At 42.4% G+C, this 24,750-nt stretch overlaps 1 protein-coding gene across 3 annotated transcripts in view; it reads right to left on the bottom strand.

Moving 5' to 3' along the window:
• LOC124796245 (gamma-aminobutyric acid receptor subunit beta) overlaps window positions 1-24,750 on the bottom strand; it is a 621,538-nt gene that overhangs the window by 84,906 nt on the left and 511,882 nt on the right. For all 3 annotated transcript variants that reach the window (XM_047260339.1, XM_047260341.1, XM_047260340.1), the window contains exon 7: window positions 5,112-5,396. In XM_047260339.1, the coding sequence (XP_047116295.1) occupies window positions 5,112-5,396 (285 nt within the window). The remainder of the gene's footprint in view (window positions 1-5,111; window positions 5,397-24,750) is intronic.

The raw sequence follows: 24,750 nt of genomic DNA, 5'->3' as shown, positions 1-24,750 counted from the left end.
TTTGCATGAGCAACAAAAACGGCAGAAATGATGTTTATGTTGATCTCTATTTCAATTTTCTGTACAATTTCCGGAACTATTGGAACCGCGATGATCTTAAACTTTTTTTTGGTGTGTGTATATATGTTTGACATTCTGTCAGCACTGTGGGCGATCTGACTTGTTATATTATTCTGAAATATCAGATACGCCAAGGTCGCTTGTAAATCTTTTTATTGATTGCTGGTTTCGATAGATCTGTGCTGTCATCATCGGATCTTGTCTCATGATCTTTTGTTAGTGTGTTACAAGATTCGATGATGACAGCACAGATATTTCGGAATGGGTAATCAATAAAAAGATTTACAAGTGATGTTGGTGTACCTGATATTTCAGAATAACATACACTCCTGGAAATGGAAAAAAGAACACATTGACACCGGTGTGTCAGACCCACCATACTTGCTCCGGACACTGCGAGAGGGCTGTACAAGCAATGATCACACGCACGGCACAGCGGACACATCAGGAACCGCGGTGTTGGCCGTCGAATGGCGCTAGCTGCGCAGCATTTGTGCACCGCCGCCGTCAGTGTCAGCCAGTTTGCCGTGGCATACGGAGCTCCATCGCAGTCTTTAACACTGGTAGCATGCCGCGACAGCGTGGACGTGAACCGTATGTGCAGTTGACGGACTTTGAGCGAGGGCGTATAGTGGGCATGCGGGAGGCCGGGTGGACGTACCGCCGAATTGCTCAACACGTGGGGCGTGAGGTCTCCACAGTACATCGATGTTGTCGCCAGTGGTCGGCGGAAGGTGCACGTGCCCGTCGACCTGGGACCGGACCGCAGCGACACACGGATGCACGCCAAGACCGTAGGATCCTACGCAGTGCCGTAGGGGACCGCACCGCCACTTCCCAGCAAATTAGGGACACTGTTGCTCCTGGGGTATCGGCGAGGACCATTCGCAACCGTCTCCATGAAGCTGGGCTACGGTCCCGCACACCGTTAGGCCTGCATTGCTGCGAAAGGTGGATATACACTGTACTAGTGCCGACATTGTGCATGCTCTGTTGCCTGTGTCTATGTGCCTGTGGTTCTGTCAGTGTGATCATGTGATGTATCTGACCCCAGGAATGTGTCAATAAAGTTTCCCCTTCCTGGGACAATGAATTCACGGTGTTCTTATTTCAATTTCCAGGAGTGTAGTAATAGAATAGTATGTATCATGCAAATTTACGGAGCTATCGCTACTTCCCTGTAGCTTACAAACAACACGTCCGAAGAACGTAAAACAAAGTAATTTATGTGTAAAATGATCCCATTCTAAAGATTTCATGGAGCTGTCCCGTCTAAATCGAGCACGTTGGTCGCAAAATGAACGAAAATTTCTAGTCGCGAACCAAGCAGAAGATGGTAGTGACACTGGAAACCCCGTATTTCCTCCAGGGAAACTAGCCAATGAAGTTCACTTCAGGTGATATAATTTTCTTTGTACGTGAGATTTGATGTACCTCTTCGACATCTACGTGCGGCTGTTCCAGCCACAGGCGGTTTCCAGAGTTCAGTCCTACAAATAACAAGACCGTTAATTCATAAGAGGCAGCCAAACGAATACGAGAGAGGTGGAACAAAGTAAGTAAACTGTTTATTGTTTCGAAAGCAATCGTCATAACTGTTAACACATTTATCCCACTGTGAGACAAGACGGTCACTGTCTTCGTGCAAAAATTTTTGCTGTTGCCTACGGAAAATGTACTGAGGCTTCTACCTCTTCGTCTGAAGCAAATTAATGGCCACGAATGTGTTTCTTCAGGGATGCAAAAATACGGACATCGCATTGTGAGAGATCGGGACTGTATGGAGGATATGTAAGTGTTTCCCAGCGAAACGTCAGCAGTGCAGTCCAAAGAGTCTCGGCAACGTGTGGGTGGACGAAGAGGTGCGCGCCTGGATACAACCCAGGGAACCGCAAACATTTTTCCACGAAGGCATTGATTGTCTTGTCTCACAGCGGGATAAATGTATTAACAGTTATGGTGATTAGTTTTGAAGTAATAAACTGATACTTACTTTTATCCATCCGTCTGGTTTTCATTTGACTGCCACTCATAATTATTAGTTAGTAAATTGAGGGTGTAGGGGTGAGAAAGGAAACGGAAATGATAGCCGACGTCAGCTGCATCGGGAGATTACGCGGAATCAGCGGCGCCGAGTGAAAATGTGTACCGGACCAGGATTCGAAGCCGGAATCTCCCACTCACTAGGCAAGACCGCTAGCCACTGCGCCACAGCATTAGCGCACCTACGCGGACTATCTCCACACCCCTCACAACCAACCCACATTTCCACAGAGCGACAGATATCCGCAGTCCCTGTCCCTTACCTCCATGGTCGCTACTCTTGAGATTTCTGCAGGAAGGTCGGATGTAGTTTTGCATCCGCACTGAAGAAGGTGGATTCATTGCCCATCTAGGTGAATCTATTATACGAACGCGTGGTCCGAAAGAACAGACACCATGCATTCATATAATATAGTCCTTAACTAAACAAAAATAGAAGAAAACTTTCTTGTATAAATTCTGTACTTGCTGCAGGTGGCGTTTTCCGAACGTATCAAAACGTCGGTCTGTGTACAAAATCTAAGGCTGACCTGTCTTACGAGATGTGGTGTCACCGCCAGAGACCACACTTGCCAGGTGGTAGCCTTTAAATCGGCCGCGGTCCGTTAGTATACGTCGCCACTATCAGTGATTGCAGACCGAGCGCCGCCACACGGCAGGTCTAGTCTAGAGAGACTCCCTAGCACTCGCCCCAGTTGGACAGCCGACTTTGCAAGCGATGGTTCACTGTCTACATACGCTCTCATTTGCCGAGACGACAGTTTAGCATAGCCTTCAGCTACGTCATTTGCTACGACCTAGCAAGGCGCCATATTCAGATACTACGACTGTATTCTGAACAGCTCTTCTGCTCTTCTGCCAACACAACACGAGACATCGCAGACTGCCACATCTTGTAAAGTAAGAGGGGTGTTTAGTAAGAAATGCAACTTTTTTTTTCAAAGCACAATGTTTTATTCAGGATTACAATACACCTCGGTTTTGGCTACAAAACGATATTTTTCAACGTAATCTCCGTTCAGTGTGACGGTCTTACTCCACCTTGCAGGGAGGCCCTGTATGCCCAGATGGTATCAATCTACTGGTCAGCGTCGCAACCAACGTCCTGCTGCACTGATGCATCAATAACCTCCCTATTATCCACGCACTGTTCGCAGAAAGCATGCTTCATTGGGCCGTACAGATGGAAGCCGAAAGGTGCGATATGCGTACATCAGGGTGGACTTTGGTACGGGACTGACTCCTTGCACAACGACTAAACGTGCTTTTGTTCACTGCCAGGCCTCTGTAGACGTTCTGCAGGCGCCTATAAATATCTGCGATGCTCGGTTTTCCGCCAAAAGAAAGTCAATGACGCAGCTCCATTACAGATGCCATTTCAAGCGATGCCACCTATCGGAACTTCGTAAAACTAAAGGTGCTGAAGGGGGAATATTCCATGCTGTCCCACAACAAATTTCGCATTTTTTCAGTCGAAATGGATCGAGGAAAAAAATGTGCTGCATTACTTGTTGAACATCTCTCGCAGGAGTCACTTTTTATCCATTATTTATTTAAATGTTGCAGATAAAGTAGTACGACAGTGTAACAGCAGTGTTAGCCTCAAACCTTCGACCATAGATACTAGTAGACTGGCCTTGCTGTGCAGAAGCCATAGGGCTGGTGCGGCTCCAACATAAACCACGTGACTGTTGGCAAAACGTGGCGGGATTTCAAATCAGCGGTCTGCAATCCTATGTTTGTATCGTATTTTACTCACATTTCTCAATTGGCTGCCAAACGCTTCCAACAAAAATTATTTTTTTATTTGCGAAAAATTATGTCAGAACTACGATTGACCTGGATTTGTTCATAGTACCATTTATAAAATCTAACAAATACATCGAACGCCCCTCTGGTGGGCAGCGGGACGAAATTACTATAAACTATCAATTAAAGTAAAATGTCATTAAAATTCTTTTAAACAGGAAGAGTCGGCTCGTGTCAAAACTTTAAACATTGGATTCGCCGCGTTTTCAGCTCTAGTCACTTATAGAAGAAAATGGGATATGGGAATTATGTCAACTATAGGTGCCAAAATTGTCGACTTCAGGAGCAGGTCCATTTTAGAGTATCAATTTTAGGTGCACTTCAAAGGTTCAGTTCCTACTATTTTTAGAAACCTTTAAACTATCAGTTAAAAAAAAAAAAGATATTTTAGATGAAAGGTGAGACTTTGAAGTTTCAGAAAATAATTTTGGAGCCTACATTTATTTAATAGTATTAGAAGGTAGAAAAAAATTCTCTTCGTGTCTCGACTATAGGTGCTCTTACCTTATTATAATCTCACTTGTATATACAAAAAGGCGGGTATGTGCAGATGGCTTAAAATTTTTCCGTTTCAGGACGGTATCCAAAGCTGCCTTCGGTTTTCATCCTTAGGTAACCTATGAGTAGGAACGAGAAACAGTTATACTTACTTCTGTAACCGAATTATCACAGATACTTTCCAAAATGTAATATGAGTCTGAGTTTAACACTATAATTTACGTGATACTCTATTTCAAGTGTAAAAAACATATACAAGTCACCTCAGCAGATTTCAATAAACGCATCTGCACTATCTTAGAAATACTTACACGTGAAATGTAATGTCATTTTCCCCGACAAATCGCTGAGTACAGCCATAAGCGCAACACGATACAACCATGTTTTGCCAACATTCACGTGACTTTAGCCCAGAGATGTTGGAGCCACGAAAATGACGTCAGGGCCAGTCTATTATATTTATGGTCGAAGCCTCAAACACTTTAACCATAATCTTGTGTTTCACCGCAAGTGTCGTACATTAAAATGTTTCAGCATGACGAAGGTTTATACCAAACAGGGTAACCAGCAACTTCTGCTGTAGTTCAACTAGGAACATGTTCGTGCACTGATTCACTTGCCGCGTGACAAGCCAGCCTTTCAGTGGATGTTCAGAGCAAATGCAGCACTCTAGCCTAGAGCAGCGCGCGTGCTTAACTTGCCGAGAAGCGACGCGAAGACCATGACGAAGCAGGTGCCCAGGTAGACGTCGATGGACTTGACGTAGGAGATCTTGGGCAGCGCCGCGTTGGTGGACGACATGAGCGTCGTCATGGTGAGCACGGTGGTGACGCCCAGCGCCACGCGCGCCGGCGTCGCGTTGCGGTTGAGCCAGAAGCTCACCCACGAGATGATGACGATCAGCCCCGACGGGATGTAGATCTGGATGAGGTAGTAGCCCATGGAGCGCACGAACTGGATCTCGCACGCCAGCCGCGAGTAGTTTCCTGCGGGCAGTCCGGCGCGTACAGGCGGGCGCCGGCGGTGGCCGCGGGGGCGGCGGGGGCGGCGCCGGCGGCCACCTCGAGGGAGTCGCCGCTACTTCCCTACTCTGGCCAGCTCCTGCCTTAAACCTCCCAGTCTCGTCACAAACAGATGTTCACGGCGTCTCGCAAGTGACAGCGAAAACCGACACGGCTAAAAGTACACGATAACAAGTTCATAACAGCAAAAACGTTCCATGAAACAAGGCTCCAAGACGTGCGATTTGCGAGAAAACGGCAAAATTTATGAGTACGAGCCACCACTGATCTTCAGTCTGAAGGTCTGTGCTCGTCATTACGAATGTGTCTGAAATATAAACTTGGCACTTTATTCCTCATCTAATTGTGCTCAGAATCGCCCATGGGCTAGCTCAAAAAGAAATACTTAGTCAGGCAAGTTAAAGTTACAGTCTGTACCTGTTAAAGAAGGTGTTCCACGTCTCATGGAATTTGGACACAATACTGCACTCATCTCTACTGTTACGCACACTCGGATCGTCCCGTAAACATTGACAAGTCTGTACAGTTTGTTGCTCCAGCTCTTCAGACCTATACTTCACATCTGATGAGGAGAACAGGGCACGTGTCATCACCCTACCTCCCAGGAACTTCACTCAGTGGAATTGGAGTCAAAACAAGTGAACACATGTCTCGGCTTGTACGTAGGTACTCGACTGTTTCTGTAAAAAAGACGGTCAGAGTTTTCGAGATTTTCGAGGTACTGTATGTGCTTTTTAACGAGCAGTAGCCTCGGATGAACTAGTGGATTAGTGGCTAGCGTCGCGGTTTTTCTTTAATTTTGCGCCACGTGTTCGAAACGCGGTTAATGTTTTTTTATTTATTTTATTTTATTTGTATAGTTTTCATTTATCTACCCATGTTCGTAGAAGGTTCCTACAAGGACACTTCTTGTCAAATTAAGTACAATGGCGTTATATTAATTACAAAATTACAACTGGATTTCACAGTGTCATACATTTATTATTTAATATATGTGTGTGTGGTATGTAGAGGGGTTACGATCGTTTAAATGCTCATATTCTGATATAACATTCTTATTTCAATTCTTATATTAATTCTTATATTTATTCATATGTTTATTCTTAAGGAAGATTTGTGTGCTTTCCCTTGGATGATACCGACCGCAGAAACAGTCGATACATGTATAATGCGAAAACTCCGTGAGCATCGCGCGAAGGGACATTTGGCACAGTCACGTTTCTCCGCATGAATCTCACTCAGGAAAGAAACATCGTTAACATTACTGAAGATTCCACACGGTGGCAATAATTTCGCGGCAAATCATGCATAACGGACCACTTTTCCGAAAACTGACGCTCACAATTGATTTTGAATCAACATACACTACACGAATTTCACCGAAAACAATTTCAAATAATTTTCTCTCTTTCCTTTTTATTTAATTCATCTGACATACAATAAGTAGACGACCGCAGAAACATTCGGTACATGTATAATGCGAACACTCCGTGAGGATCGCGCGAAAGGACATTTGGTACAGTCACGTTTCTCCGTATAAATCTCACTCAGGAAGCAAACTTCGTTAACATTACTGAAGATTCCACACGGTGGCAATAATTTCGCGGCAAATCATACAAGCTGAAACATGTGTTCGCTTATTTTGACTCCTCTTCCACTGAGTGAAGTTCCTGGGAGATATACACTGGAAAACATTCGTGTAGTAATCTTCTACATATATGAGTATGCAAACGAAAAACAAAAGTAAAAGTACTAATCGGGTTTCGAACACGGGGTGGAAAATAAAAAAAGGTCTCGATGCTGACCGCTGTATTACGATTTCACTTGAGGCTATCATGCAGTATAAGACACATAAAGCACCTCAAAAATACTTCGAAAACTTTGACCGTCGTTTTTTCAGAAACGGTCGAGTATCTACAGATAAGACTTCGTTCGTTTATTTTGATCCTTCTTCCATTGAGCGAAGTTTCTGGGAGATTGGCGCATGGCACTTGCCGTGCTCTCCTCGGGAGATTACTGCAGAAGGAAAACTGCAGAGGCCTGAGATCAGGTGATCTTACAGGCTCTGATCGGCTTATCCATACTGGACCGTATTGGCTCGTTAGGAGTCGTACATTAACAGTAAAAAGTACCGGCATTCCATCAGGTGAAGATCTCGCTGCAAAAACCGAAGGTACCTTTGTCTATTAAGTATTCTTGCATGAATGTGTGGCGCAATGAGATGGCCACCTACACACAACTCATTCACTGAAAACGATTGCTGATATAATGACATGAACGGCATGTTGCTTTATCTCAAATTTGAGTGTAATTAGGCATGTACAGGGTTATTACAAATGACTGAAGCGATTTCACAGCTCTACAATAACTTTATTATTTGAGATATTTTCACAAGCTTTGCACACACATACAAAAACTCAAAAAGTTTTTTTAGGCATTCACAAATGTTCGATATGTGCCCCTCTAGTGATTCGGCAGACATCAAGCCGATAATCGAGTTCCTCCCACACTCGGCGCAGCATGTCCCCATCAATGAGTTCGAAAGCATCGTTGATGCGAGCTCGCAGTTCTGGCACGTTTCTTGGTAGAGGAGGTTTAAACACTGAATCTTTCACATAACCCCACAGAAAGAAATCGCATGGGGTTAAGTCGGGAGAGGGTGGAGGCCATGACATGAATTGCTGATCATGATCTCCACCACGACCGATCCATCGGTTTTCCAATCTCCTGTTTAAGAAATGCTGAACATCATGATGGAAGTGCGGTGGAGCACCATCCTGTTGAAAGATGAAGTCGGCGCTGTCGGTCTCCAGTTGTGGCATGAGCCAATTTTCCAGCATGTCCAGATACACGTGTCCTGTAACGTTTTTTTCGCAGAAGAAAAAGGGGCCGTAAACTTTAAACCGTGATATTGCACAAAACACGTTAACTTTTGGTGAATTGCGAATTTGCTGCACGAATGCGTGATGATTCTCTACCGCCCAGATTCGCACATTGTGTCTGTTCACTTCACCATTAAGAAAAAATGCTGCTTCATCACTGAAAACAAGTTTCGCACTGAACGCATCCTCTTCCATGAGCTGTTGCAACCGCGCCGAAAATTCAAAGCGTTTGACTTTGTCATCGGGTGTCAGGGCTTGTAGCAATTGTAAACGGTAAGGCTTCTGCTTTAGCCTTTTCCGTAAGATTTTCCAAACCGTCGGCTGTGGTACGTTTAGCTCCCTACTTGCTTTATTCGTCGACTTCCGCGGGCTACGCGTGAAACTTGCCCGCACGCGTTCAACCGTTTCTTCGCTCACTGCAGGCCGACCCGTTGATTTACCCTTACAGAGGCATCCAGAAGCTTTAAACTGCGCATACCATCGCCGAATGGAGTTAGCAGTTGGTGGATCTTTGTTGAACTTCGTCCTGAAGTGTCGTTGCACTGTTATGACTGACTGATGTGAGTGCATTTCAAGCACGACATACGCTTTCTCGGCTCCTGTCGCCATTTTGTCTCACTGCGCTCTCGAGCGCTCTGGCGGCAGAAACCTGAAGTGCGGCTTCAGCCGAACAAAACTTTATGAGTTTTTCTACGTATCTGTAGTGTGTCGTGAGCATATGTCAATGAATGGAGCTACAGTGAATTTATGAAATCGCTTCAATCATATGTAATAGCCCTGTACGTAACGTAAAAGCTCACATCTAAAACACATGCTTACTCATTAGGATAGAATTCCGTGCTGCAGTCAGTTTCGGCTCATAAACACACATTCGCGGGTATCACGCAAACGGCTCGTCTGGCGTCCATGTTTAGTAGAACATTTTTGCTCCTGTTATCGAATACTTTAACCCGTTCAGATGTCTCTATTAATTATGACACACCCATCATTTCTGAAATGATATGTTTTTATTCTTTTTCCGAGTATAAGCTTCGATGAACGTTTGCCTCACCATTAAACTGTGTGACAATTGGGCGTTTTTATGACATCATGCGAATCAACAATGCGACTCGGTGGTTAAGTGATTGTCAGATTGTGAGTTCAGAGGTCTCCTTCGTTCCTATAATTGTTTCTGTCACTTATCTATTAGTCACCCCTGGAGATGGTTTGGTACTGTAAAATACGCCAAGTCGCACAGTCTTTTTGCCTCCACAGTACTGGGCATTAAGAACGCCATGTGTCAAATATTTTAGTACTATTATCGCTCTGCTCGGCTGTGTTTATTGTTTTTGTCTGTCATCGATTTCGAGAGTAGATGGCTTCATCTTCGGGCACTTTGCCAAGTAGTCGATGTCATATACTACAGCTATTATATCCGATTAACGTAATGCGGTGTCCTCTGGGAATGGTTAATATGCCACTCTACGACTGGAGCAGCCGTGTCTTAACCACATCAAAGGGACCGCTGAATTACATTAACCGGATATACTTGCGGTGCTATGTGACACCGATTAGTTGGCTAAATGCCAGAAGATGAAACCGTAGAATTATACCAGTGGACAAAAAAAAAAAACAATAAACATGGGACCAAAACAGTAAGATAAAAAGTTTTTATTCTGCATAACAAATTAGCTAGCATGGCGGTTCAATCACTCAACAAAATGTAGGTACAATGTAAATGGCTGGGTATGTCAGACCGAAAGTCACATGAAGGCAAAGGAATACCCCCTCCGATAAGGCTGCACCTGGTAAAGCACTGCAGTGTTCCAATCAGCTTTCGCGTCAAGAACAGTTTTACGATTTATGTGCGAATAGTAGAAATTCATGCTTGTTCAGTATATCCAGAAGACAAAACTTAATATTAGAATATTTATAACAACCAAATAGGGGTAAAAAAAGAAGCCTGAAGGGTGGGACCGTAATTTGAGAACAGGCCTGTCGAAGACCCCAGTTCTTTTCATCCCACGGAACCGGGAATGGGAATAGGCTAGAGGGATCCCAATTGGGAGAGGGTTAAATACTGTTATTTAAAGTTGTTTATGTGTCTACAGTAGTTTGATGAAAACGTGCGACTACAAAGTTAACAGGCATCAAGGCTAAAAGTTTCTACCTGGGTAGTCATTTTAATATGATATACAACCAATTAAGTTCTGAATTCGGGTTAACTCAGACTCAGTTCTACACCCTGACAGAGCGTTGGAGCGATGCGCGACTCTAGCACTACTGCCTAATGGTGCTGGTTTGTCAATTGCTTTCCTCCGACATTTTATGAACTCTAGAGAACGTGTCCTGTCTGCGATGGTGATAAGCGTTTGTTCAGATTGTTGTACGGTTTGGAATGAAATTAAAAGAGAGACTTTGATCTAGTTACGGCTCTTCGTCTGTTCTTTTCGAATAATACCGAGTAGCTGGCTCAAGGTCTGTCAGTCTGGAACTGGGCGCCTTCACCTTTACTCCTCTTGTCAGCTATACGTTTTTGATCAAAAGTATCCAGACAACAACTAGTGGACATTAATAAAGGGTGTGTTCACCTTTCGTTTTTAGGTCAGCTTGAACTGTGCTCAGAACACTCTCAGTGAGGTGTCTGAATGTCTGTGGAGGCATGGCAGCCCATTCTTGCCCAAGAGCCGGAGCCAGAGAAGGTAGTGACCTCGGGTGCTGGGGTCTGGAGCGAAGACCTCACGTCCCACAGATCTTCCATTGGGCTCAGGTCGGGACTTCCGGGAGGCAAATCCATTTCAGGAATATTATTCTCCACAAACCGTGGCCTCAGAGATGCTGCTTTATAACATACTGTTGTGTTGATACAAAACGACCACCATCTCCGAAACGTTCCTCTGCTGTAGGTACTACTCAGTGCAATAAAATGTGTTCAGTCCTTTTGCATTTAGCGTATTCTTAAGCGCAATAAGGGGAGAAGATTCTAACCACGAAAAATACCCTCATGTCGTAACACTACCTCCTCTTCATTGACATGATGGCAGTTAACGTCCTGTGCAGGCATTCGCCAAACCCTTAACCCTTCCAACTGCCTGCCGCACGGTATAGCGTGATTCATCACATCAAATCACTCGTTTCCAGTCATCCACTATCCACTCGCGTAGCGTTTTACGCACCTCAAGTGTCGCTTATCATTGACTGCAGAAATGTGTGGCTAATGAGACGTGACTTGACCCCTCCTGCCCACGTTCCCCGTTCTTTTCATCTCTTTACGCGTCGTCATTGTGCTAGTTGGACTGCTCCTGGCACTTTGGAACTCACAGATGTTTCCTTCTGCTGATTTTATGCGATTTCTCACAACCACCCTCCGCAATGCTTGACGAAACCTGTCCCTCACAATATGAGGTTTTGCTGGTCTTGGTTTAGGTGAGATTGTTCCTTCGCGTTACCACTTCAAAATCGCATCACCAAGAGCCGACTGGGGCAGGTTTGGAAGGGAGGGAATGTCCCTGCTGGATTTGTCACTAATGCGACCTCCACTGACTAGTCCAGGTTCGATGTCACAGAGCGCTCCTGACGGACCATTCTGCTATTACTGCTTCTCTGCTGACAACACTGTACTCTATGCCTTCTTTTATACTGGCGGGTCCGCCTGTCGTGACATCTAGTAATCAATTTTCGCATTATACAGGGGTGTCTGAATACTTTTGATCATATATTTGTTCCTTAGCGTTTGAAGTATTCTCTTACGCAATTTCGCCTTTCCATGTTCAAATTACCCTGGAATTCAAGAACAAAATAATAAATTACTTATGCAAAAATAACCTTCAGTTATGAAGAAGGTAAATAACCTACTGAAATTTTGATACGGCACTGAATGCAGTATGTTTTATTCACAAACGTTCAATGTGGCTATCTTTTGCAACACGACAAAAGCCCCATCCGTAATCAGTTTCCTGGCAAATCATATGATGCAAGTCGTGATATATGCTTGTATTATCTATTGTCACAGCTCCATGACGTTTCCCGGAAGCAGAGAAGCAAACACTCTGTCTTTAATGTAACCCCAGCCACAGACGTCCATTAGGTTTAAATCAGGTGATGGCCAGGATATTGTTCCACCACGTTTAATACAAGCCCACTCCTACAGAGATACACGACAATCCCACGATGATGACGTGGTGGCTCGCCATATTGCGGAAAAATAAATTTTTTGAGGCCTTATATAACAATTCAAGCACGTCCAGGCACGATAAGCCAGTTACAGTTGAATCAGCATAAAAGAAGGGACCTTAAATCTTGTTACAGTTGACCTGGCGTCCTGTGTGGTACGCAGCCAGTTTTGTTGAGGCGATTGTATCAATTAATAACAGTTTGTCTTCGAAATGGTGGCTTGCGATATTTGGTCCTGAATTGTTTCTGAACTGTAGAAGCGGATAGATTTAGATTCATGAAACCATAAATGAATCTTACGCACACTCAGCTCAATCATACGACTCAGTGATGACTGTTGAAATAATGCATTCGCGCATGCCACCTAGCGGGAAGATCAGCAACTAGCTGTGTTAGGCGGGAATAAAACTTGAGAAGACATACTGCATTCAATGCTGTATCAAACATTTCTATAAGTTATTTACCCTTTCCACAGTTAAAGGTTAGTTTTGTATAACTAATTCTTAAACATCCTGTGTATGGCACAATTTATTGGAGTCTACTGTACTACGTACGAAGATATTAAGAGGAAATATTTATTTTAAAAAATTAATAGTTCATCAGAACAAGTTTCTTGTATTTCAGTCTTTATAACTGCGGACGCCATTTTTCTACTCTAGGTAAGCCAGAGTAAAGTCACTTTTTATTTATCACAAGGCTTGACTTTTTTTGCAACCCTTAAATAAGGCAGGATGTGTGAGAAACGACCTACCATTGTTTCTAGAGTTCTACGTCAACAAATACAGGAGTTAAAATTTCGAATACAATTTCGTACGAAAGTTCATTATCCTCACATACTACATGGGTTAATTGTCTTTGTGTCATCAGAGCCGCGGCAGTCCGATCGTACGGTAATATCACATAGTCGTTAGGACCGCAAATCAAGGAGGCTATTAACACTGGTTTAATACAGAACGAAATATTTCGCAAACGTATAAGCTCGTTACAGGGCTGACTTACGCGTAATAGTCCCTGTAATCGAACGGTACCTTTTTAAAATGTTTCTACGTTAACAACTTCCACTTTGATACGAGGCACAAATGTCATGAAAGAGAGAGCAAGTGGGGGTAGACCGGATTCTTCGAGTGTCCATCACACAAGAGGTAAACCAGCTACTCCGCCACTGATCTACCACATCTTGAACATTGCATGTTAGATGCACTAGGCTTGCTTTCTGAAGATCATCTAGATCATGAACAAGATAGTAAATATAAGCAGTGGGGGCAAACATGTGGAACATGACACGGACCTGTGCAGCCTGATGCTGCATAGAGGCGCTGATGCTCATCTGAAAACCTCTAGGCCAGTCGTAAAGTAGAGACTGTGTTTAGGGACTCTGTGCTCGCTGAGATTGAGTGATGAAGGTGAATTCCGTAACAAAATTTCTCTAACAAAGTTACTGTTTAGCTGTCGTCTCGCAGTCACAGGTTCAGCACGAACTCCACCGACATTTTTCAGGATTTTGGTAGAAGGCACCCATGGTCTCCGGTAGCTAGTTAAAGGCATCGGATTTCATGCATTTTCTTACCCACTATTTATCTTTGTACCTGTATTATCCTGTAAATATCTGCAAATGTCGACGATATGTACTATGTGTCTGGCTTGAAAACAAGCTTATTTCAGCCATTCACGGTACTTAATGTTGATTCTGTACTGCTCCGTTCTGCCTCCTCCTTTTTTCCAACAGTATTAATTGTGTGGCAGCAGTGATACACTGCAGTATGGACAGTATTACTGATAAAGAGTTGACCGAAATTCTCCTCATGTGTGGATTTACTGAGTGCCAGGGAAGAGCAACGCTCTTCTGAGCTATTTCCATAGCGACAGAAACCGCCTTGCAGTACTTTTGCGTGTCTCTGTTTTGTGTTCTACGTTTTGGTGATGGGCATGTTACTGACTTTTTCACTTTAATGAAAGTATTTTTACAGGAACTAAGATAACTGGATAACAAACAGAATAAATCATAATTATATTATTACTCTGTACCAGACTACAAGAGACTAGATTATTTATATCAAAGTACTCGGAAAATATCTCTGAACACCCACCGAAACTTCTGATTATTCACTAGGAGTCACAGACATGTGGATTTGTCAAAAACACGATACTTGCGATATCTCACTGTTATTTTATCTGCTTTGGGGAATCATTTGGACTACCGTGTAGCGTGTGTACTAAGTTTGTGAAAGAAGTAAAATAACAAAGAAATACACTACCATGCCTTAAAGGCTCTTTCCTCTTTTAAATGCGGAGATTAAAGTACTCTTGATAAAGAACGATGCGTGTTGTAGCGATTATTCTGTTTTCGTCGACTCCCTCGAGGTTTCCAACGTTCTGGCAGCGCAGCACCCATTGTTCTTCATAAATTGCTCTTCTTAAAAAAGAAATATGAAGCCGGATGAATTAGCATATTCTCAAGGCTATGGCACTTGTCAGGAGACCTCTACATATGAGTTGTAGCTCACTGCAGAGGGTAGTGGCAGGTACCAACAACCGATAAATATCAGTTATCAGTAAGACTACATACACATTTAAATGAGCAAACTGCGTTTTGAATAGACGTCTTCCATGTTAATTATGTTTAAAAGTATTTTCCAGCAAGTGTGTTCGAATTTCTTCGCGCCTACTGTATCTTAGTGTCTTAGGACTAACGGCGTATTATCAAGATTAAAATGCTCCATTTTTTCCAGCGCCTAACAATCCGTGCAAAATATTGTTTCTGGTGATGGCAATGATTATATGGGTAAAAATCACATTAAAAGAATGAACTTCGTTACTCTTTCATCGCGAAAGTATCTTTATGTTGCAACACGTATCCAGTATGAAAAAAATTCTGATGATTATTGCAGCACATTTCTCAGTTATCTGAAAATTGACCCCAATGCAAAGTGAGAGCGTATGAAGTTCTCTTCCTTTGTAACTATGTCTACTTGTGTTTTCCCACTTAGTGCATGTGAATATACAAAGACTTGCATGTATTCCACCGTATTTAGCTATTATATGATTGAAGCATCTGATGTAATCGTCGTGTTAGTGAACACAAAAGAATAGTATCGTTAACTCACCTCCCGTAGAGGTAGAATATTTTTACAAGAACAAAGCATTCTTCAGATGAAGAGTGAATTTACTTACAGGATGAATCTTTCACGCTGGTGTCGTGTGTACTCTATACTGTGATTTAACTAGATTTTAAAGCTTATTTTCTGCACACAATTATAATCTGTCAGAAAGTTTCTCCGGACATGGTGCCTGCGTATGATAAAATGTAATTCCAGTTCTTTGTTTAACTACTATTCAAAACGAGTTTGCAGCGCCGCCAAAATATTAATAACTATACTACATCTAACAAACTACACGCATAGCTCTTGTGAACTTCTAGGCGGCATCAGTACAAAAAGACATGGCGTGCATACACGAAGACCAGGAAGAGGGGACATGGCATGCAGGCTAGACGCAAAGAATTACTTACGGTGTCAGGTGCACATTGTTCCAAGGACATTTGCAGTAAATTGTTTCGATGCTCTCTAAAATGATGTAATGAGGGGCGGGTAACGTCTTTCATCTAGTGCCGATGATTCTTGCTCGAGCCATTTGCGGTGTGTTCTAACAGCGAAGCGGGCCCAAGGAACCGCGGTATGGCATGGCTTCAGCTTCCTCTGAAACATGATGTGCCCGTTGGCTTGTTGCAAGTCTTTCCAGTATGGCGCCACCTATGGGACTTTCATGCCAGACACCCCTTCTTCTTTGGTGAAGCAATTACTTTCGTGGTCCCAACATACTGAGGTGGATCGAGTGTATTGCAGACAAATGAGGCTGGAGATCGTGTCGCTCTATCTCAAGACCTAAGGGAGATCTATAAGCCCAGAGAAAAATTAGAAAAAACGTAGAATGCGCTAGTCAGCAGAAAGAATAGATACAAGCTCTTGCTACTGGATCGTAGCGACACCAAGACGTGAACTCAAACTTGTAGTCTCCCGCGGAGAGTTCATTAATGGAGAGCCACCAGCAAGCAATCACGAATTTCAGTCTCGTTCTTAGATCGTCGATCACATTGTAAGTAGGCTGTTCAGGTTTTTATGTTGGTAACGCCACGTAGCGCTCTGTATGAAATTCACTGACTGTGCTGTGTGCAGTCTGTGGCTGGTTGGACTCATTGTTGGAATATTCGCTTGTGTAGTGTTGGGCAGTTGGATGTGAACAGCACGTAGCGTTGGGCAGTTGGAGGTGAGCCGCCAGCAGTGGTCGATGTGGAGAGAGAGATGCCAAAGTTTTGAGAGGTTACTATAAGCGGACGATCTGGGCGTGTGTCTGCCAGAAAAAGGAAATTTGTAAAGATGGATGTGATGAATTGATATACATGATGACTTTTGAACATTATTAAGGTAAATACATTGTTTTCTATCAAAATTTTTCATTTGCTGACTATGCCTATCAGTAGTTAGTACGTTCAGTAGTTAGAATCTTTTATTTAGCTGGCAGTATTAACGCTCGCTGTATTACAGTAGTTAGGGTAACGAAGATTTTTGTGAGGCAAGTGATTCATGAAAGGTATAGGTTATTGTTAGTAAGGGCCATTCTTTTGTAGGGATTATTAAAAGTCAGATTGCGTTGCGCTGACCAGAATAAGTAAAGAGAAAACTGTGAGTACGTTCAGTTTTACTCAGCTGTTTCGGTATCAAATAACGTGGAAGTTTACCAGCACAGTGATTCATAATTTTCCAAAGGGAACGTTTCAACACCTGTCTAGTGAAACATCTATTACTGCCTAATTTTCATTTACTGGAAATGGAAGTAAATTGCAGATGGCAAAATGCAATGAATAAAGTGAGAGGAAAAGCCATTGTCGTTATTTCAGTCAAAAACTGATTTCTCCGGTGTAGGACAATAATGGAGGTCGTTCCGTCTTATCAGAGGCAGTCGTTTTGGTTCGTCAAAGTAGACTAAAAGTGCCCAGACACCACCTGACGTTCGTTCCCGAGGCATCAGACCTGTTACTAATATCGCGTCGTGCTTCCGTTTGCTGCTGAACAGTGTTCAGTTCTTTGGAAAATTCTGATGATTGCTGGGATGGGAATCATTTTTGGTCTTGCAGAAGTGTAAAGATCATACGTTACGGAGTTTTGAGGGATTTAATTGACGACGCGATTCAGCTCCAGTTGACCGTGGACAAGTTTGATGAATTTGAGGGCTGGACATAAGCAAATCAGTCAAGCACGTCTGATGCAAAGATCTCACTTCAGTGTTGGAGGTGTTTCCGTGAACTATTCAATTCATTTTACTATGAAACAAGGTGCCTGGCCAACCTGGCGAACACAGCCTCCTACAGCACTTCGCGCATAGAAGCCGTCTGGCAGGAGTCCGCCACACCCATCTGGGGCCAACTTTAAAAACAGTGAATTGTCACTCCGCGAAACCACTGACCTTGTGGTTCCTGCTCGCTTTGCTTAAGAGAGATAAATATTGTTTGTTTCTAGCTTTCTGTTTTATTCCGAGACTTGACATGAATGATCTTGGCAACAGTTTCAGTATTTTTAATAGTGTTGTCCTTGTCGCCTTGAGCAGCTTGTAGCTCCCATTGGACCCCAGGGCAACGAAGTACATTAACAAAAGCAGTGAATGTGTGTGTGCAGAACCTCACGCCGGAAGTGAGAAACTACCCACAGTACCGAGCGAGCACGAGTCAACAGAAGAAGAATCTAAGGACGGAACCAGTGCCCACCAGAGTAAGTTGAATCTATATTTTTACTGTTTAGGTTTGTAAAGTGTACGTGTTAAGTGTTTTAAAATTATGTACGGTGTTCTAAAACTATGGCGTGGCCAGTTATTGCTACACTTTTGGCTTTTCCGACGCTTTTCTGTATATATTCTCAGGTGTAATTTCTGAAGGAACACGTTTTTTTTCCTTAAGGTAAGAAGAGAATATTCTATTCTTTAAAAAGTATGTGAAACATTTATGCATATTTTACCACGTTTCACTTTGATGGAGCTGCACGACCGTTTCATGTGAACTGTTTCCATCACTGCGTATACCACCAAGTGTTTGTATTTCTGTGCTTGTACTCGTAAGTTTTCAAAACCGATGTAATTAAGTGAAAAGTAAATGTTAAGAGAAAAGACACAATACGTTGTATAAACATGATAGACTAACCTATAAAAAGTACAACGCTTGATGCTTATATGCCTACGCAGAAGAGTTAGCATTAATACTTGCTCCGGTAATATATAACTGATAATGATATTATTTATGTTACTCTAAATGACCCACAACACAATCTAGGTGAACCAATGGATGATATTAAATTTACATCTGCAAGTTACTGAGAAGTGTGAAGCAAGAAATGTTTGTTAATGCGGTGAGCTGTTACCACCACTGTGGTTGGAAAATGAGATATTTAAATCAGTTCCTTCTAAGAATTCCGATGTACTAGATAAGATTCCACTCGTTTTACACTGGTTTGGTAGCTTTTGTTTTTCGAGCAACAAAGTTTTAGGAGTGGATACACGTGGATGACCCATACCAGAAATAAAGAGCTGGTTTGTGTAATTTGACAAAAATGAGGTACGATGTGAGACATATGAAGTAAAGTCTCCCTTAAATTAAAGATTGGAGGTAAATTTTTGGGGGTTCGTGTAATTCCGGTATTTCTGGTAATGAACGTTAAATGTTGTGTTTTCTATTGAACCACGCCGAAAGAATATCATATGCTTTCATTTTTTAGTGCTCCGAGTGAAAACAGGAGAACTGATGTGAGATGAGAGAGAGATCAATGTGTTAGCTAAAAAAATATACCGTCACATTAGTTCCTTGTACAGTTTGTTCTTTCATGCTGTCTACATTACCTTGATCAGCTGTTCTGTCTATAGAATGATGTATATTCATTTACTATGGAGCTAATGAGCATGCTGCATATGCTTTGCAATGTTAAGGGCAAGGTTGAGTAGTGGAGGAAGAATAAAATATATGTCTCCATAAATAACATAGTGTAGTTCACTGCTTCTTAATATTAACTGACGATCGACAGATTGAAAGTTTCAACTGCATAATACTACAGATGAAGTATTAAAATGGTATGCATGACTCACGCCTACTCATGCAATTAAACGTGGTAAAGGACAAGGAAACCAATGACTATCATGACATTCCGTTAATTGAGATCTAAGGCATGCGATTACCAGAAAGCTTAGCGAAAACTGAGCTACATCAGCAGCAATGAGCATTTGCATTTTAATCGTTGAATGCGAAGCTATTTCGAGAACAGCGGAATCAATTCAGAACCAGCAGACTTGACTGTTTCATAAGTTTGGGGCTTTGTCTGAAATGGAGCGAGTAATCAAAGGGGGCTTTTAACAGCCCATAAGCCCGTCCGGGGCCGTGCGCTTATTGCTTCCCAGACAGCGGGCAGCTTCTGGCCGGGACCGCCTCCTTCCGTCCGCGAGTAAGTCTGTTCTCGCCACCGGAACACTACTTCCTTATTCGTGCTGTTACATGTATTTACCTCGACTGAGATGAACGAGACTTTAAAGTGGTGCGAATACGTTGACAAAGAAAAGAGAGAGAGAACTTATCGCAGACGAAAACACGTGTGTAACTTGTGAGTAAACGAAACTACGGGATAAACTTCCATTTTGATCGGCTTTGAATATGTTGTAGTATAAAGCAAAATAAGAGACCATATTTTTTTATACGGGCCCCTACATCCGTTAGGGGGCTAGAACAACCATCCCCTCTCCCTTGAAAGAAACTGAGTTTAATATTTCTGAATGAATACCTTTGAAACGGTGTTTGTTGTTGTTGTTGTTGTTGTTGTTGTTGTGGTCTTCAGTCCAGAGACTGGTTTGATGTAGCTGTCCATGCTACTCTATCCTGTGCAAGCTTCTTCGTCTCCCAGTACCTACTGCAACCTACATCCTTCTGAATCCGTTTAGTGTATTCATCTCTTGGTCTCTCTCTACGATTCTTACTCTCCACGCTGACCTCCAATGCTAAATTTGTGATCCCTTGATGCATCAGAACATGTCCTACCAACCGATCCCTTCTTCTAGTCAAGTTGTGCGACAAACTTCTCTTCTCTCCAATCCTATTCAATACCTCCTCATTAGTTACGTGATCTACCCACCTAATCTTCAACATTCTTCTGTAGCACTACATTTCGAAAGCTTCTATTCTCTTCTTGTCCAAACTATTTATCGTCCATGTTTCACTTCCATACATGGCTACACTCCATACAAAGACTTTCAGAAACGACTTCCTGACACTTAAATCTATACTCGATGTTAAGAAATTTCTCTTCTTCAGAAACGCTTTCCTTGCGATTGCGAGTCTACATTTTATATCCTCTCTACTTCGACCATCACGAGTTATTTTGCTCCCCAAATAGCAAAACTCATTTACTATTTTAAGCGTCTCATTTCCTAATCTTGTTCCCTCAGCATCACCCGATTTATTTCGACTGCATTCCATTATCCGCGTTTTGCTTTTGTTGATGTTCATCATATGTCCATTCCATTCAGCTGCTCTTTCAGGTCCTTTGCTGTCCCTGGCAGAATTGCAGTGTCATCGGCGAACCTCAAAGTTTTTATTTCTTCTCCCTGGATTTTAATTCCTACTCCGAATTTTTCTTTTGTTTCCTTTACTGCTTGCTCAATATACAGATTGAATAACATCGGGGAGAGGCTACAACCCTGTCTCACTCCCTTCCCAACCACTGCTTCCCTTTCATGCCCCTCGATTCGTATAAGTGCCATCTGGTTTCTGTACAAATTGTAAATAGCCTTTCGCTCCCTGTATTTTACCCCTTGTCACCTTCAGAATTTGAAAGAGAGTGTTCCAGTCAGCATTGTCAAAAGCTTATTCTAAGTCTACAAATGCTAGAAATGTAGGGGTGCCTTTCCTTAATATATTGTCTAAGATAGTCGTAGGGTCAGTATTGCCTCACGTGTTCCAACATTTCTACGGAATCCAAACTAATCTTCCCCGAAGTCGGCTTCTACCAGTTTTTACATTCGTCTTTAAAGAATGTGTGTTAGTATTTTGCAGCCGTGGCTTATTAAACTTATAGTTCGGTAATTATCACATCTGTCAACACCTGCTTTCTTTGGGATTAAAATTATTATATTCTTCTCGAAGTCTGAGGGTATTTAGCCTGTCTCATACATATTGCTCACGGTAACGGTAACAGATATAAAAAAATTCAAATAAAAGTTCTATGGTTTTTAATGTACGTTGCAACGATACACCCAGATCTGCCGAAAAAGTTATTTTCCGAAATCCTCTTTCCCCACTATTTGTTTTATCGTTTCGACTTTTGAGTAATAGCAAAAGCACAGCTTCGTTAATACCAAATTCTATCATATATGAAGAAGTGGTATTCCAATGCCGCATTTGTCAGAAATAAGCTAGAAATTTCTCTGTTTCACTCTAGCTCGCGCGATTTGTGTCCACTTCAATGCCAGTTGTCATGTTGGAATTTTTAAGTCTTTCCCAGATAAATATAGTCTTCGTTATTGGTCTCTATACACTTTCTTTTAATTTTATTGAATACTTTATATCTTGTGCTGTATTTATGTTTTCTTTTCACATTTGGTGCAATTTTTTTGCAAGCTGTAACCTTTTCACATTTAATTATGTTATATCTGAAATTTTTTCTACATTATTTCTGTAACATTGTTGTACACCTGTACAATAATGAGGCAGCACGTAATTGTTCTGGTCAAAAAAATTCAGAATGCTCATTGATATTCCAAGGGGGTGTTTCACCCCCTTAACGGCAGATGGACACAATTTAAAAAAATGTGTTTCTTATTTTGCTCTAGATCAGGGGTCTCCAAACTACGGCCCAGGGGCCGAAACCGGCCCGCGAGGGTCGGCAAACCGGCCCGCGTTATCTGGCCCGACATCCCCGGTATCCGGCCCGCCATATATTTGAGGTGGTACCTATACTGCCAACACTTGAGTCTCGAGGCCTATCGCGACCAATACACTGCGACATTGTCGGACACAATCGCGCAACAGAACTACCAAATATATGCTCCGGCTCTGCTACTCGCTACAAGACTACATAACCGAACTTATTGTTGCGCCGCTTGAAATAACAATGCGTTGACATTCTCTACCTCTACGTCTTGCAGTAATAGTGTTGCTAACAATGATTTTGAGATTTCGTTAACTTTGCGGGACGCTTTCGTGAAAGAATGTGCAGTGACATACTTTTTTGTCGGTGAAATTCGCCAGAATAAAATACGCCATAATTTCGGTCAGGTACGTCCACCAATCAAAATTATGTAATTAAGTAAAAATCGTAGTTCGTTTCAGTGTTAGCTATTCCCACAACCTTAGATTTTAGCGATTTCATCTTTCCTTTAGCCTTACATTACGGTGACCATGCAGTGCTAGGGTGCTTTAATCGCACTAGGTAAATCTTGGCCCTTATTACTTCGTGGCGGAGTCAATGTGGCCCGCGGACTAAAAAGTTTCGAGACCCCTGCTCTAGATTACAACATATTGAAAGCTGGTCAAAATCGAAGTGTATCCCTTGGGTAGATTTACTTGTTAGATTTACTGATAAGACGATATTAACTAACACCATTATCATAAAACATTTATCACAGAGTTTTAAATACGCCAGTTTCCTTGTTGCAATTCCTTTGTTACACGGAATGAAGTTTACATCAGCAGTTTTCTAGACTCGGGTCCAAATGCGCTTGGATTCTGTCATCTCTGTCGAGAAATTGGGATTCGAAAAATATCTGTATCACTAATAAGTGATGACATCAATTTTGAAACATAGACAGGCCTTAACTTGTTTATGCCTACTGACAGGGTGCGTATTTAGCTGCTCCCGATCACAGATACGTTTGTAGCCAAAGACAACACTTCGGTTTGCAGCAGACAGCTTGGGTTAAGCGCACTTCCATGTCACCTTGACGATTACGTAAATAGGCGAATGCCTACAAAATATTACAGGATTTGATTTGTTTCATAATGGATTACGGATCACCGTGACTGTAGCGTGTAGTAGTGACAGAGGATTTGCAACAATCAGTCATTATTTAGCTCTTCAAAGTCATTTTCTGGAGAGTTTTCACACTCATCTGCGGGAAGGGCATATTTAAGTTTGTCATAGAGGTTTGTTCTCAATACTCGCTGCTTCTTCATCTGGGTCTACAAATTAACTCCGAAAGACACGTTTTGGTGTGCGGCGGACAGTACATTTGTGTGCTACTATCACTTCTTTCCTTTCCTGTTCCAGTCCGCAGAAAGTACGGTTGTTAGTATGTCTCCGTGTCAGCTCGAATCTCTGATTTTACGTGGACAGTCTTTACGCAAGATATGCGTAAGAGGGATGATTCACAACGCCTCTCTCGTAGTGTCTTCCACTGGAGTTGCATGAGCATCTCCGTGGCGCTTCCACGCTTGCTAAGTGAACCTATGACAAAACGCGCTACTTCTATTTGGAACCTCAGTATTTTCTATATGATGCAGATCCCAGACTGACAAACAGTGTTCAAGTATTGGCTGTACGAGGGTTTTGCAAGGTACGTCATCCGTGGGTGGATTCTTCTAGTGAATCTCAGTCTGGCTTCTGCCATACCTGGCATGATTTTTATGTCGTCCACCCATTTTAAATCGTTCCTTACGCATATTTCCAGACATTTAATTAATGTCACTCCTTCCAGTAATAGTTCTTCAATCATGTAATCTTACAGTAACAGATATTTCTGCCCTTTTATGTGCAATTAGATACATCTGTTTATGGTGAGTGTGAACTACTATTCATTTGAGCAGGCGCCCATCCTCTGCAGATCTTCCTGTATCTCGCTACAATTTTCTAGTATTTCGACTTATCTGTATATAACAATACCATCTGAGAAAACCTTATGGGAATTCCTGTGTTGTCCACTAGGTCAATCGTATTTATATATACTGAGAAAAGTGATAGTCCTATAACATTCTTTTGCTTTCGAAAGTGGAACTGTAGAGAAATAGTGTACTGTTCGCTAAGAAATGTTCAATCCATAATAAAGATGTAGGCCAAAGCAATGAATTAAAATTTATACCAGTGCCAGAATTTGAACCCTGGTCTCTTGCTTACTCGACAAACCCGATATGCGTTACATCTACACCACAATGGCGCTAGAGATATCACATCTGAACAGACTACCCTAGTATGTTTCCCTCACCGACACAAATTACATCTCACGCTCCAGCCCATTACTATTTCCCTTTAAATGTTGGATCAGTATTG

This window comes from Schistocerca piceifrons, chromosome 4, assembly GCF_021461385.2.
Source record: "Schistocerca piceifrons isolate TAMUIC-IGC-003096 chromosome 4, iqSchPice1.1, whole genome shotgun sequence".
Lineage (NCBI taxonomy): Eukaryota > Metazoa > Arthropoda > Insecta > Orthoptera > Acrididae > Schistocerca > Schistocerca piceifrons.
This window is presented reverse-complemented; position numbering and strand designations above follow the sequence as displayed.